This window comes from Astyanax mexicanus, chromosome 8, assembly GCF_023375975.1.
Source record: "Astyanax mexicanus isolate ESR-SI-001 chromosome 8, AstMex3_surface, whole genome shotgun sequence".
NCBI classification, from domain to species: Eukaryota; Metazoa; Chordata; class Actinopteri; order Characiformes; family Acestrorhamphidae; genus Astyanax; species Astyanax mexicanus.
This window is the reverse complement of record NC_064415.1, coordinates 29853820-29868354: the sequence shown is the minus strand read 5'-3', so window position 1 is coordinate 29868354 and position 14535 is coordinate 29853820. Positions and strand designations below refer to the sequence as shown.

The 14535-nt window shown below is 37.1% G+C and overlaps 1 protein-coding gene across 1 annotated transcript in view; it reads right to left on the bottom strand.

Annotated features, from left to right (window-relative positions):
- LOC103042302 (uncharacterized) overlaps positions 1 to 14535 on the bottom strand; it is a 38399-nt gene that overhangs the window by 21773 nt on the left and 2091 nt on the right. Inside the window, exons 2-18 of the mRNA XM_007255742.3 lie at positions 14148 to 14207; positions 13786 to 13887; positions 12519 to 12596; positions 12311 to 12415; positions 11315 to 11690; positions 10420 to 10619; positions 9531 to 9913; positions 8647 to 8801; positions 8158 to 8366; positions 7265 to 7404; positions 7048 to 7158; positions 6004 to 6168; positions 5776 to 5899; positions 4507 to 4710; positions 2567 to 3438; positions 505 to 644; positions 9 to 137 (exon numbers count right to left, since the gene is read on the bottom strand). Coding sequence (XP_007255804.3) covers positions 9 to 137; positions 505 to 644; positions 2567 to 3438; positions 4507 to 4710; positions 5776 to 5899; positions 6004 to 6168; positions 7048 to 7158; positions 7265 to 7404; positions 8158 to 8366; positions 8647 to 8801; positions 9531 to 9913; positions 10420 to 10619; positions 11315 to 11690; positions 12311 to 12415; positions 12519 to 12596; positions 13786 to 13887; positions 14148 to 14207 — 3553 coding nt within the window. The remainder of the gene's footprint in view (positions 1 to 8; positions 138 to 504; positions 645 to 2566; positions 3439 to 4506; positions 4711 to 5775; positions 5900 to 6003; positions 6169 to 7047; positions 7159 to 7264; positions 7405 to 8157; positions 8367 to 8646; positions 8802 to 9530; positions 9914 to 10419; positions 10620 to 11314; positions 11691 to 12310; positions 12416 to 12518; positions 12597 to 13785; positions 13888 to 14147; positions 14208 to 14535) is intronic.

Below are 14535 nucleotides of genomic sequence, written 5' to 3'. Positions count from 1 at the left end.
AGTCATACCTGTGAGAAGCGTGTGTGTAAGTCCTCCTGGGGGCATGAGGCAGCTGTAAGAGGGCACGAGTACAGGCAGAGTAGAGCGCTGGCATTGTGCCATAAGGGTGTGCAGATAAGTGTAGCGCAGAGGGTCACCTACAGAGATATGATAGAAGTATAGACATATGATGTGACAGGAACACATACAGTATATACACATACGAATGCCACATTTATTTATTTTAAGTTGTTATTTGCTAAAAACTTGATAAAAATGTTTTAATGTGGTTTTACACACCTATTTACAATCATGCTTTTGCAAACTTTAAGATATGATGGCTCATTTAGCATGTAGCAGTTCAACTGTCAGTTTACACTGAAGCCATAAGCAGTTGTTGCTGATTTTGGCACATTAAACCAAACCAAATTTAGAAGTTAAGCCCAGATTACAACTTAAAATAAATTTAATTTAAGGACAACCTTAATACAATATACACATTTGTTTTGGTTGAATGCATTTTACCGGGAGCAACAGGCTTATCCTGGGTGGTTATATGCAGCAGACGCCCCAACAGCTGAGACGCCAGCTGACAGGGGTCCTTCAGCAGGACTGAACGGGAGAGACAGAGGGCCTGGACCAACATGTCTTTGTCCACCAGGTCTCTGAAAAACATACATGTATTTTAAATTTGACTGATTTTTTTGACCGTTTTTTTAATCATGCATGATATGTTGGCAAATGCTGCTCTAGGAGGTGGGATTCCCAGAGAGGCAATCAAACCCAAATCAGTTTCAGCTTCAGTTATATAAAAAAATATAAGAGCTTGTGACATTAATATCAATATACAGCTCTGGATAAAATGAAGAGACCACTTAAGTTTCTGAATCAGTTTCTCTGATTTTGCTATTTATAGGTTTATGTTTGAGTAAAATGAACATTGTTGTTTTATTCTATAAACTACGGACAACATTTCTCCCAAATTCCAAATAAAAATATTGTCATTTACAGCATTTATTTGCAGAAAATGGCTGAAAGAGTTCAGCCATTTCAGTTTAAGAGTTCAGAAATTAATATTTGGTGGAATAACCTTGGTTTTTAATCACATTTTTTAAGCATCTTGGCATGTTCTCCTCCATCAGTCTTACACACTGCTTTTGGATAACTTTATGCCACTACTGGTACAAGAATTCAAGCAGCTCAGCTTGGTTTGATGGATTGTGATCATCCAGCTTCCTCTTGATTATATTCCAAAGGTTTTCAATTTGGTAAAATCAAAGAAACTCATCATTTTTAAGTGGTCTCTTATTTTCACCAGAGCTGTACAGTCTCCAATTATCTAATCAGCCAGTCGTATGGCAGTACAGAACCATGCAGGTACAGACAAGCAGCTACAAGTTGTGTTCCCATCAACCTTTATATAGGGAAAAAAGTGATTGTTGTTCCCAGAAGAGCCAAAAGTATTTATAGAACTGCAGATATCCTGGAAATTTCATGCAAAAGAAAACCTCCAGAGAGTGACAGTTCTGTGAATAAATCACCTTGTTTGTTAAGAGAGAAACGGATAATAGCAAGACTGGGTTAAGCTGACAGAGTTTAGTGCCAAAAGCTCAAGAATGTCCAAAGTCCAGAATGGACTTTGAGCCTATATATTTAATTATAGCTTGAATATCAGTGAATATCACAGTCACCAGACCTGACTCCAATACAGCACATTTGAAATGTAGGAGAAAGTGAGATTTGCGGCATAAAAGTGCTCCTATTGGATGACGCAACCATGTGAATATGTTTCACAGGGGTCGGCAATAGGCGGCTCATGTCTGGCCCATGAGTTTGTTTGAACTATCATGAACGATAAGGAAAAAATAAATAAATAAAATGCTTCTCTGTTGACCTTTGTTTACTTTCCTCCTCTGTCTCTCTGTCGAGCTCGGCGTGACTTTAGTTTCTGCCCGTTTTCGTTTTTCTCCACGTTCTTGGGCTCCCTATCTCATTATAAGGGTGTTTTTCCCCAGCCGTGTCCGAAACGGGTTTGATTCCGTGTGAGGAGCAGTGTTTTTATTTATTCATGTATTTATTCCTTTCTTCTTGGGTTTACCTGCAACTGCAATTGGGTTCAACAACCCTCTGGGCTGGAGAGCTACTAGTCTGTAGCACTCCATCCCATTACACTTAATTTTCCAAAACAGTGGCTTGGAAAATATCTGGCTTGGGCCAAGTTTAACTGCCAACCCCTGGTGTAACAGACTCTCAAAAGAATGTTTGCAGCATATTTTGGAATCAATGGCATGAAAAATGAATGCCGGTTTTAGGAGAGCAATGGGAGGCTCTACCCAAGATAAATCACATGATTTAGTTGTGGCAGTTCTACTGGTGGAGCGTAATTTACCATCCTGGTGTTGGGTTAAAAGGTGGACATGGGTTTCTACCAGTGACCCACCGTTTTATGAAAGAACTACTGCTTGTTTGACAAGATTTCATGCTCTCTAAATAACAGTTGCTCCTGTTAAGGCAACAATATGGCAAATGAAGATTAGCAAACAGCACCACACATGACACAAAGGCCCACACATGACTGTGATCTTACTTATCTGGGATGATGGCAGCTTTGAGGTCCTCTTCTATGTGGCAGAAGGAAAGACCCCAGAGCTTGTGCAGCAGGAACTCGTAGTTAAAGATACACTGGCTAAAGAGAGGCAGAATCTGGCCTGAGCGTATGAGGTGGTATGGCAGTCCATGAAGTTTGCGCAGATTAAAGACGTAACTCCTCTTGCCTCCCTCCTCTCTGCTCCAGGCGAGTGGCTGGAAGATGCTACTATCAGGGCCATCAGCACCATAATATTCTGCAAAGTCTGCATGGACAGCTCTCGTTGTATCTTCTGTCTTCAAATATCGCTGGGTAGCAACCTGGCCAAATTCACTGTGAGTCCAGTGAAGGACCCACGTTCCGTCACTTTCCACTTGAGTAAGGTGATATCCAATGTCATGTCTGAGTCGGGCCCAAAGTACGAAAGGCACACTGTCATATCCTGAAGTAGTCTGAGTCTGGTTGTGTAATTTTGCTATCTCCTGGGCGACACGTTCATCTCGCCCTAAAAGCCGCAGGAGCTCCTCTTCCGTCACTCCACAGCGCGAGAGACAGAGCAGAGAGGCAGCACGCCGCAGCAGATGTTCTCCATGTTTTCGTTCCAGACTGGCAAATATGCCCTGAAAGAGCGACTGCAGCTGCCCTGGCAGAGTGGTCTGCTCTGGGGGAGTGAAGGAGCTCCAGGAGAGGCTCAGGCTGTAGGCTGTGCTGAGATAGAGAGGGTTAGGGCAGGACAGGCAGCGCTGCAGTAACAGATTCCACTGAGCTGTCTGAAGACGACGAGCGTCAGACGCCAGCCTGGACCTCAAACCTGCAGTGATCTCCTCACTGCTCAGAGGAGGCAGAGAGAGGAGTGAGACCTTAGCATGGGACTGAGGGAAAAGAAAGAAAAAGAAGAACCAATTAGGCAAACGGATTGAAAAATGCAGAAGAACTCATTGACATATACTGTATCTTCCAAAAAATATTTATTTCATTTGTTCTTAAGGGTTTTTTTTACTTATTAAACTTGCACAACTGATAATTGATGATGAATATAGTCGACACAACATGTCAGAATTTTCACGAAAACTGAATACATTGGTTGTAAAAAGAAATGTCTTTATAAGAATGACTGGGTAATAAGGCCCAATAATTAAAAACAAATGTAATTTACACAATTTTTTCCCCTTGTTGAGCAGTTAGACATGTTCAGAGTCCAAAAAATTAAGCGGCCACTTCAGTGAATCTGTTGATTTTGCTATTTATAGGTATATGTTTAAGGAAAATGAACATTTTGTTTTATTCTATAAACTACAGAGAACATTTCTCCCAAATTCCAAATTAAAATACTGTCATTTAGAGCATTTATTTGCAGAAAAAAAGAGAAATGGCTGAAATAACAAAGAAGATGCAGAGCTTTTAGACCTCAAATAATGCAAAGAAAACAAGTTCATGTTCATAAAGTTTTAAGAGTTCAGAATTTTAATCAGTTTTTATGCATCTTGGCATGTTCTCCTCCACCAGTCTTACACACTGTTTTAGGATAACTTCATGCCACTCCTGGTGCAAAATTCAAGCAGTTCAGCTTGGTTTGATGGCTTGTGATCATTCATCTTCCTCTTGATTATTCCTGAATTATATTCCAGGGTTTTCAATTTGGTAAAATCAAAGAAACTCATCATTTTTAATTGGTCTCTTATTTTTTTTACAGAGCTGTGTATAATATAGGAATGGTTCATTTGGTCAAATGACCTCACTTTCCATCCCATTTTCTCAATTAACCCATCCACTCATTAGGACTTCATGCCTCCTCTGACACATGAAGGTAGCCTCTACCTGTAAAAGACTGCTCAATCCTAATCGGTAGAGTAAAAGTGATGATCACGACACACAAACAATTGTTTTATGCCCAATTTCCCTTATTTCTACACTCATCTTCAGAAAGTCAGTAAGATAACCTTTAGCACTTGATAGGCGGACGACTCTTTGCTTGCGGACAGTAAGATGTAGACATGTGGGGGTGGAGGGGTGTAGAGCCAGCTCAGATCTGCCTCATGTTCTTCACTCAGCTCATCCAAACCATCCAGCACTAGAGCCAGAGGCCTGTCCTCACTCACCAACATCAGCAATGAGTGCAGCTCTCTGATCAGCTGAGGTAAAGACTGAGAATGAGAAGCACAAATTAACATACTGAAATAAAAATGTGTCAAATTACTGTCAACTACTATTGCACTTCACTCATACCCACTATAGGCAAAATACATGGAGATATTAGTAGGTTGACTATATTTGGATTTCTATAAAGAAAGACTGGGAATAAACTGGCATCTAGCGTGTTTAGGATGATGTGGCTGTGGAGCTTCAAGTACTAGTGCATCTCAAATTGGAATATCATTGAAAAGTTACTTTATTTCAGTAATTCAGATCATAATGTAAAATATATAGATGTATTACACACAGAGTGATCTATTTTAAGCCTTTATTTCTTTTATCGTGGATGTTTATAGATTACAGCCAATGAAAACCCAAAATTCAGTGTTTCACAAAATTAGAATATTATATAAGACCAATTGGTACTTTTGGTAGTGTGGGCAGTGTGCCAACTCCTGCTAGAAAATGAAATCCGCATCTTCATAAAAGAGGGCAGCATGAAGTGAAGTGATATTGGGCATATAAAACCTGTCTCTATTAAATCATGTAAATCAAGAAGAATGCTTGTATTTAATGTATGTGCCCTTCCTGTGATATAACTACAATGTGTATGCCACATTTAGTTTTTTCGATGCTGAACCAATTTATTGTGCAGTCATAATGTATGGCCAGCTTAAATTTAATCAACTTACCAGCAACCAGCATGACCTGTTTATTGACATCTAGTTTATAGCAACTCAATAAACAGTTCATTTGTTGGGAGTTGATTTTTTTAGTTTATAAAATACAACTAATATATCAAGCCATCTATCTCTATGTGAGAATCAGGTTGTGAAAACATCAGTTGTAAAAAACGTTATTCAAACAAATTTGATTTGATTGAAGATTTAAGTGTAATAAAAATCAGCTGGTCAGTGCTTTTAGCCAAACTCATACTTATGTTTATGTCAAAAAGCATTTTTGGAAAATTACTGTTGATTCCATACCTTTAAAGACATCATTGCTTAACCTGAAAATATAAGTGACTTTTTAATTGATCAATCATATTGTTACTATGTTAAAAGTATCTAAGTAACCTCAGATATTTCTGTGTGTTTGCAGTAGATGTCGGCCATCTGTGTACAAATCATCTGCAGGAGAAGACGCACGTTCCTGCTGTCAGACGCCAGTCCCACAAAACACACCAGCACCTTCACTTTTCTAAGAGTAAACAAAAACATGGTTTAGAAGAACATGTTTAAACAGACCCCAGACATCACATATGCTTTAAGGTCTAAGTTTAGCCATGCCCTTTGCTTACTTACCCTGATATCCAGGTGGGCAAGAGCTGCACCACTTTGGCCATGAGGGTGCTCTTTCCAGAGCCTGGCTCCCCCAGTAGTAGCAAAGCATTCTGGGAGGAAGCTGATATCTCCAGAGAATCTTTCACTTCCAACAAGAAGTTCTGCCTGAACTCAAAACTCTGTGCTCTATAAAGGAAAACTGCATCTGATTAAAGAGCCCATATGTTGTATTTTTCCTGCATTTTCCCCAGAAGTTAATTTGTAACATTTCAGAGTGTAATGTTTTTGTTATCTTTTGCCAGACAATTATACAACTCTTGCCCTGCAATTAAACAGCTGTTTTAATTAATCAACATGTAAGACTGGTATTTACTGATTATTTACAAAATGGCATTTTATGGCTTCTGATGTACAACAATAACAACACTTCTTTTTAATAAAAACATGAAATCTCTAGTTAAAATGCTGTATTGTGATTAGGTAAGCATATAATACATTGTTCTGAAATCCCACATCAAAATGGATTAAGGACAAAGTGGAAGACAAAATCAGCATTTTTGGATTGTGATGATGTATGGCTTCTTCTTTGCATGATACAGCTTGTACCTGCATTTGTGGATTGCAAAGTAAATTGTGTTCACAGACAGTGATTTCTGTGACAAAGTGTTCTTGAGACAATGCAGTGATTTCCAGTACATTCCAGTTCAGCCTATTTTGAATGCAGGGCCTGAAGATCACCAGCATCCAATACTGACTGCTAGCCTTCTTTTGCGCACAAGGATTCCTCCAAATTCTCTAAGTCTTTTGATGATAAAAGTCTTTTTCATATTTTTCCCCAATTTTAGACACATTTTTTGTAGATTTGGGAACTTGTGACCATATTTGCTTCCAAGAGACCCTGCCACTTTTAAAGGCTCTTTTCAAACCTGTTTTTATTTACAGTTATTTACGTTTTGCACAGCATCCCAACTTTTTTTGGAATCAGAGTTGTAGTTTTTACATTAAATGAGATCTTCAATGTATGTTTATGATTATGTGATTAAAATAATTCATTCACCAACTCACAGTGATTTTCCATGTCTGAGGTGGAGCTGCATTTCCTCATGAAGTCGAGTCCGGGAAGCTTCTCTTCTCCTCACGTCAAAAGAGCGTTTAACTGGTTTAACCTGCATCACCCTGCGACAAATGCGACTGTATTAATATGACACATTTCAATATGACACAGGCACTTTTGTTTCCTTATATATATATATATATATATATATATATATATATATATTACCTGTTGAGGGCTGTTGTGACTATGCGCTGGAAATGGGAGCAGAGGCGTTCTGTGTAGAACTGATGAGATCTGTTGTGTTTGGGACTGAGGCCTTTCCTTCCCCAGCTAACGTTGGTCTCATAGATATTAGTGTGTCTGAGCTTAAGAATAAAAGGCACAGGGTCACATCTGTACAATTAGATGTACAATTCTTAAAATAATTATATTCATTTCAACTCAGTCAGATACAATTACAATGAGTTTTACATTTGTGGTAACACTTTATTTGGCTGGTTTATTATCAATGCCTCATAGATGCTCAACTAACAATCAACTGAATGTCTATTAAATGTAATGTAAATGATTTTCTACAGAACCTAACCCTAAACCTAACCCTAACTCTAACTGTAAATCAATATTAAATTTAATCATAATCCTAAAATCTTAAGATTGGAGTTAGGGTTAGGTTTAGTTGTAGGGTCATATTCAATAGAGCATAATTTATTTTCATCTTAGAGTTTAGTTGCATTTAATAGACATGCAGTTGAAAGTAAGCTGAATGTTAGTTGAGCATCTGTGAGACATCTATTATGAACCATTCAAATAAAGAAAACACTTTTTTTTTTTTTACAAATTTACATTTATAAACAACAGCTACGGTATTCAATTAGTGTGTTTTGTCAACATAAAAAAATTGACCAATTTTAATATTAAACTTTTTTTATTCAAACAACTACATAATTTCCATGTTAATACTTCCATGTATTTTGTCTTCCAGTTTACCTAGATATTTCGGGCACTATCTAATATATATATATATATATATATATATATATATATATATATATATATATATATATTAGATTAATGGGACACTTAACCCCATTTTACTCTTCCTCCTCTTGTTTCCTCACCTTGCTGTGGATGTTGTGGATGAAGCTTTGCTGGGATCGATGAAGAGTTTGGTTGATTTCGGGTCTGCCTTTGTGCAGGTCGATGAACTGTTGTGCGTATTCACTTCTCAGATTATATAGCAGATCTGTGATGATGCGCTTATAGCAGTGGCTGTACTCCTCTGCAGGGAGTTTCGCTCCTAGACCCTGCTCCATCTCCCAGTCCAGAACTGGAACACACACACAGACAGAAACATGCAAATACATGAACATTGTATAACAGAAAGGATTCACAATCCGAAGCATAACAGGTTATCTGTAAAACATGGTGGAGGCAGTTTAGTGGCATGGATATATATGGCTGTAATTAATAAATTAATTACTTGATTTAGACAAAAATGATTACAAGTTACTTTATTAGTTACATTCATTAGCTGCCGACAACACCCAATATGGCAAACAACAATGACACTCACACACACACACACACACACACACACACAGACACACCTGTCCTGAGTAAGTGGGATGTAGCTGTTTCTCCGATGGCCTCTGGGCCATTGCATTGTAGCACCCCCCATATGTGCAAACACGTAGATCGCCATGCTTTCTTTGCTGCTTTCCTGCGCTGCCCATCCCGACTCAGGAAGTCTGGGAGGTGTGTGCTGATAATAGACAAAACACCAGGGAATAAACACAACACAATTTTAAATTAATCTGTTAATCCCTGTCCTGTACCCATGTAAATAGAACAGTGGCCCTCAGAAAATAGTCAAATATACAAATATTACTACTACAACACCTGTCCAGGGATGGCTGTCTACTAGATTCTGCATCATCACCAAACCATCACTGACCGTCAGTAAATTTTGCATTTAATTTGTAAATCAAGAGAGCAGAGTCTGGATGAAGAGTGGAGAGACACACAGTCCAAACTGCTTGAGGTCTAGTGTGAAGTTTCTACAATCAGTGATGGTTTGGAGAGTCATGTCATCTGCTGGTGTTGATCCACTGTGTTATATCAAGTATAAAGTCAGTGCAGTGTTTTCCTAAAAAAAATCTTACAGCACTTCATGCTTCCCTCTGCTGACAACTTTTATGAAGATGCAGATTTCATTTTCCAGCAGGACTTGGCACACTGCCCACACTGCCAAAAGTACCAATTGGTCTTACGAAAAATTATAATTTTCAGAGGCACTGATTTTTGGGTTTTCATTGACTGTAAGCCATAATCATCAACAATAAAAGAAACAAACGCTTAAAAAAAGATCACTCTGTGTGTAATACATCGATATAATATAAGAGTTTCACATTTTCAACTGAGTTACTAAAATAAAGTAACTTTTCAATGATATTCAATTTTTTTTAAAAAGAACTAGCACATTTATTTGTACCTCACAGGCAGCAGACGATACACAGGAGGCACTGTGTTTTCATCCAGCTGGTACCACGTCTGCAAAAGTCCCAAATCCTGATCGTTATCTGCCTCTGTCTTCTCTCCATCTGAAAATGAACTGAGGGATTTTGAGTTTTCACTCATTAAGGCGGAGCTTCCTGTATGCTCCTCCTCCTCCCCAGGTCTGTGCTCTAGAGTGAAACTCCCGTCATTGCTGATGCCAAGACTGGATTGTGATTTAACAGTCACATCATCCACTTCTGACTCTCTCTTGGATTGCTTTTTCCTATCTCTTGTGACAGTTCTCAAAATGGCCTCAAAGTCTCCTTGGGAGATGGTGGTGGGTAGTGACTGGACTTCGTGCTTCTGACCTGTGAACATCTGCAGAAGAAAACAGCCTTTTACATTTTGTTGTTAGACATGTTAGACAACTTAGAACTGAGAAAATGTTACACATGTTAAGGAAATTAATTTCAGATAAAATATGGTCACACAACATGACATTTTGTAAGGCCACAAAAACTTGTATGTAAAAAAAAAACTCTTAAAATTTTAATATGCATGTTAAGTGTATGTACACAATATTCTTTATATTTGAACCACTACAAACTATATTCTAAAACTTTATAATGTCATAGACCCTTTTACTGTCCAAAAATGATTGGGAAGTATATACACACATAGTACACAATACTGGAAGTGTGTTTATTTTATCCTTTCCATTTGTACATATTGCAACTGTCATAGAAGAGCAACTTGTCCATGTCCAACATGTGCATGTCATTTAATGTAAGGATTAATGTACAGATTTTTTTATGTAAAGTATGTCTGTGGTCATATAATGAGAAAAAAAATAGGGCATTGCGTGCTTTGAGAAAATAACTCACAAAAAAGCTTGGTCCCTCTGTCTCTTGGCATTTCTTAAGCAGCTCTATATGTAACTCTGCCGAATCATTATAGTCAGAAATAGGATCTGTCACTCCTCTGCGCAGATCCACCATCCTAAAATCATAGCCCCTCTGCTTACAGTACAGGTACAACTGAGGATACACTCTCTCCATCAACGCTGAACGCTCTGCAACGGTATCTACACACAAACACACACACTTAAACATAATCGGAAAAAATCACTGAACTTCTGGAAATTCTATGAAACTATGAAACATTTTTTATATATTGTTACATATGCATATTTGTATTTTTTGCACTATAAGGCACACTTAAAATCCTTTAATTTACCCAAACATCGGGTTTGCACCATATAATCCGGTGCTCCTTATGTATGTATTTCACCAGTCAGGTTGTAAGGAGCAGTAAAGCCACAGTTCCGGGCCTGGAGTAGCATTAGCATTAGCCGCATTAGCATTCAGAGGTGAGTATTATCGGCCTGTAGCCTGCTCCCAACCCCAGCTAGCACTGCTGGAACAGCATTTGCTTTACCTGCTAAACACGCTAGCTCTTTTGTTGTTCAGAGGTGAGTCTATCCTGCATGTTTACAGTGATAAACAAGCTACTTGGGACAAACTGTTGGCTAATATCACCCTGGCATACCAGAACACTCGGGGTTCCTCAGTGTAGCTCTGTCAGGCGGCATTAACCACTAGCAGTTAGCCGCTAATGCTAACGCTCCAGCCTTAGTGCTGAATAAATTTGTGAATTTTATTGTATCTTAACTTAGTTAGCTTAGTTAGAACATTTTATTTATTTGCTTATTAAAAAAAAAAATCTATAAACATAACATATAAAATGTGCCATTGTCTGTCAGTGGTATTAAAACCTTACCTAAGTATCCTCCACACAGGTAGATCATGAATCTTCTTTGTTTGATGTGACAAAGCCTGTCTGTGTCTTCTTGCATGTTGTTTGTCTTAATATAGTCCAGAAGATCCTGATTTATTTCATCATACTGTTTAGAAAACAAGCTCTCTTTTTTTTCAGCCTCAGAGCCTGCACATGTTCCCTCAGAGGAGCCTCTGTCTGGAGCCTCGTCGGTACAAGATGACAAAGCAGGAAGAATCTTTCTGTCCTGATTGTTCTCCTCCACATTCTCCTCTTCTTCTTCCTTTTCATTCTCTTTTAGTATTTGCAGTAACTGAGGAGCATCATCCCGAGAATTTAAAGGCCCACTGACATTAAACAGGGCCTTCAGAGCCTGGTCCTGAAATTTTAAGGTTGTTTATTAATATACTAGATGTCTCATAAGATCTTCTTAGACCCAAGTAAATGCTTTGTACTCTGCCACACTCTGCCTTTTTTAGCCATGCCTCTCTTCTCCTGTTCAAATTCTTAGCAAGGTATTGCACAGCCCAGAGAAAATGGATGCTAACCACAGACAAAAGCACAACAGCACACCTAAAATTTTGATAAAGTCAAGTTACACACAGTTGTTGCTGCTAACCAGTTATTAGGTTTAGGGGGCAAATACTTTTTTTAAACAGGGTCTCCCTTAAAAATAAAAACCCTAATTTATTTTTTTCTGTTTACATGTGCTGTCTTTGACTAATATTTGTGACAAACATGCAATAAAATAAGAAATTATGAAAACACTTTTTCACACCACTGTATATTATTGCAACTTATTTTGTTTGATTGATTTATTAGGTTAGATATTTAATATTAAACTGTGTATAAACACTCTAAAATCTTTCTCAGAAATGTAAATTTTATCTCAACTAGAGGCTTTAAGCACAGTCCAAACAGATCAAAATTTGCCAGTGTAGTAAATCATTTAATTTATTTGAGTGAATGTATGAGCACTAAAGATAAGCAGGATCTTACCTTTAACTGAAATGTTTTACTTCTCAAAAAGTTCAACAGTTCAGCTTCCTTCTCTCCAGCGGATGAATCTTGGAGAAGCTTGAAATGATGTTGTTGCAGATTGTTCTGAGGAAAGAAAATGTCTTTGATTTCTTGTTTCCTTGAAAAAGAGTTTAAAACAGGAATTGATCATTACAGAAGTACATAAGCATTTTAAAACAGTTCTTACTTTTAGGTGAGCTGTGATCTCCAGGTCTGTCTCTACACTCAGTTTGGCATAAGAAACAACCTGGTGACCTGAGGTTTTCTGCAAATACACAATAAAGCCTTTTTAATACATTTATGTGTACACAAAAAATATTTACAAATACTGGTTGGATTTTTTTCAAAATTCAAGATTTATGTTCCATTATCCATATCTGACAACAGAACACATCATATATTTAGAACATAGGCCATTTTAATACTGTCACAATGTAACTATGTCAGCTCAATTTAAGTTACAAAACTATGTTTAGTTATTTTATATGTTATATGTTTAAAAAAGGGTAAAGAGAATAGTAACGAATAGTTCTCAAAGTTTAGCTTAAGATTCATAACATTTATATTCATCAAATCATTCTTTCTTGACCACCTAAATATTTTAATTTATTTATTAAACATATTGTTAAATCTGGTAATTTTATAATGTTTGCCACTAATAAAAAAATCACAGATGTTCACAGATGGTTTTAAATGTATAGAAAATATAATTAAAGTATGTTTTATCTATTCCTGTTCCCAAACTTTGTTATGCATACAATGTTTAGACCAGTTATCCAGAGATACATATTGCATTGCTGTTGATATTAGACATCTAAGTCTGGAGTGTGCCAGCAAAATAATACTAATAGGATGTTTTGAGAACTGTTAACGAAAGCTTAGCCTTACTTTTTATATTCATTATATTCATTCAATGGTTATCTAAATAACATTATATCTTATAGTTTCTTACTTTTAAACTAGACATTTTATTATTTTTATTATACAAGATTACAATTTATGTAAACGGTTTCTGTTCTTATCTGTTGTGTTCTGTTCTGTATGATCTATTAAAAAACAACCCAGAAAAAAACACTCCTTTTAACTTCACTGTGAATAGGAGGAGCTGCTGAGCCTGTGGCATGCTGTAGGCTGAAAAGGCAGATATATGTATATGTATATAAAAATTGTCACTTCACACATCACTTCACAAGAGCTGTGAATTAAAGGCTGTTGATTCTGTTTAGATTTCACATATGGATGGTATGGTATATTGAATAAATTATTGTATAGGTTATATGTATTGTATATCTGTCAATTTATTTTTCCATGATATGAACCTTCTAAGTCTATTATTCATACACAACTATAAATGATTTAGTAACTGTAATTGGTGTAATATGTGTGTTATATACTTATAAGAGTGAGAAACTTTCTCAGACTGAGTTTGGGTAAATTTCTTATTTGTTGTGTACCTTGTTCTTGATTGTCCTGTCGAGAGGGCCGTAATCACTCAGGGTCTGGGAGAAGAAAAGCTCTTGAAGGCGTTGAGATGTAGTTAGCCTGGTCTTCTGATCCTGAAGAAGTCATGCATTTTCAATGAGGGAACAACAAAGTGTCTCACACACACAAACCTGCTCAAGTGATTGATTTTCAGGACAAGTAGCCTAATTAGTGCTGCTAAATTAACAGATAGTGTTACTGTAGAGGCCGAGACACAGGGTGGCTTTAAAGAAGACACCGGCAGCTTTAAGATCCTGCTGTATTCACAACTGTGAATGACCGGATTAACAGAAACAATCACATGGTTACAGGAGAGGATCAGAGGTTAACTCACCTGTGCTGGTGGCTTAAAGGGACTGCTGGAAATGGGTGGAAAGCTTACTGCTTCTTTCTTCTGTGTAAAAAAACAGTGTGAGAAATACATGCTTTCATTCAACTAGATTCTGATTACCTGTTTATAATGTTAGTTTTTATTTAACCTGACCTGTTTAATATAGGAATAACAATAAATAGATTTTTTGTAGTATTTAAAATCTATGCAGAATCAGACACACAGGGATTACACACAAATATGACAGAAATTTAGAAATGCTAGTTGCACTAAGCCCTGTCATAATAACACTTTGATTTGGAGAATGTACTGTCCCATAAATAACTGCAATGATATAATTGTAATTTAAGACCATGCCATTGATAATAATAATATAAGAAAATTATAGTGT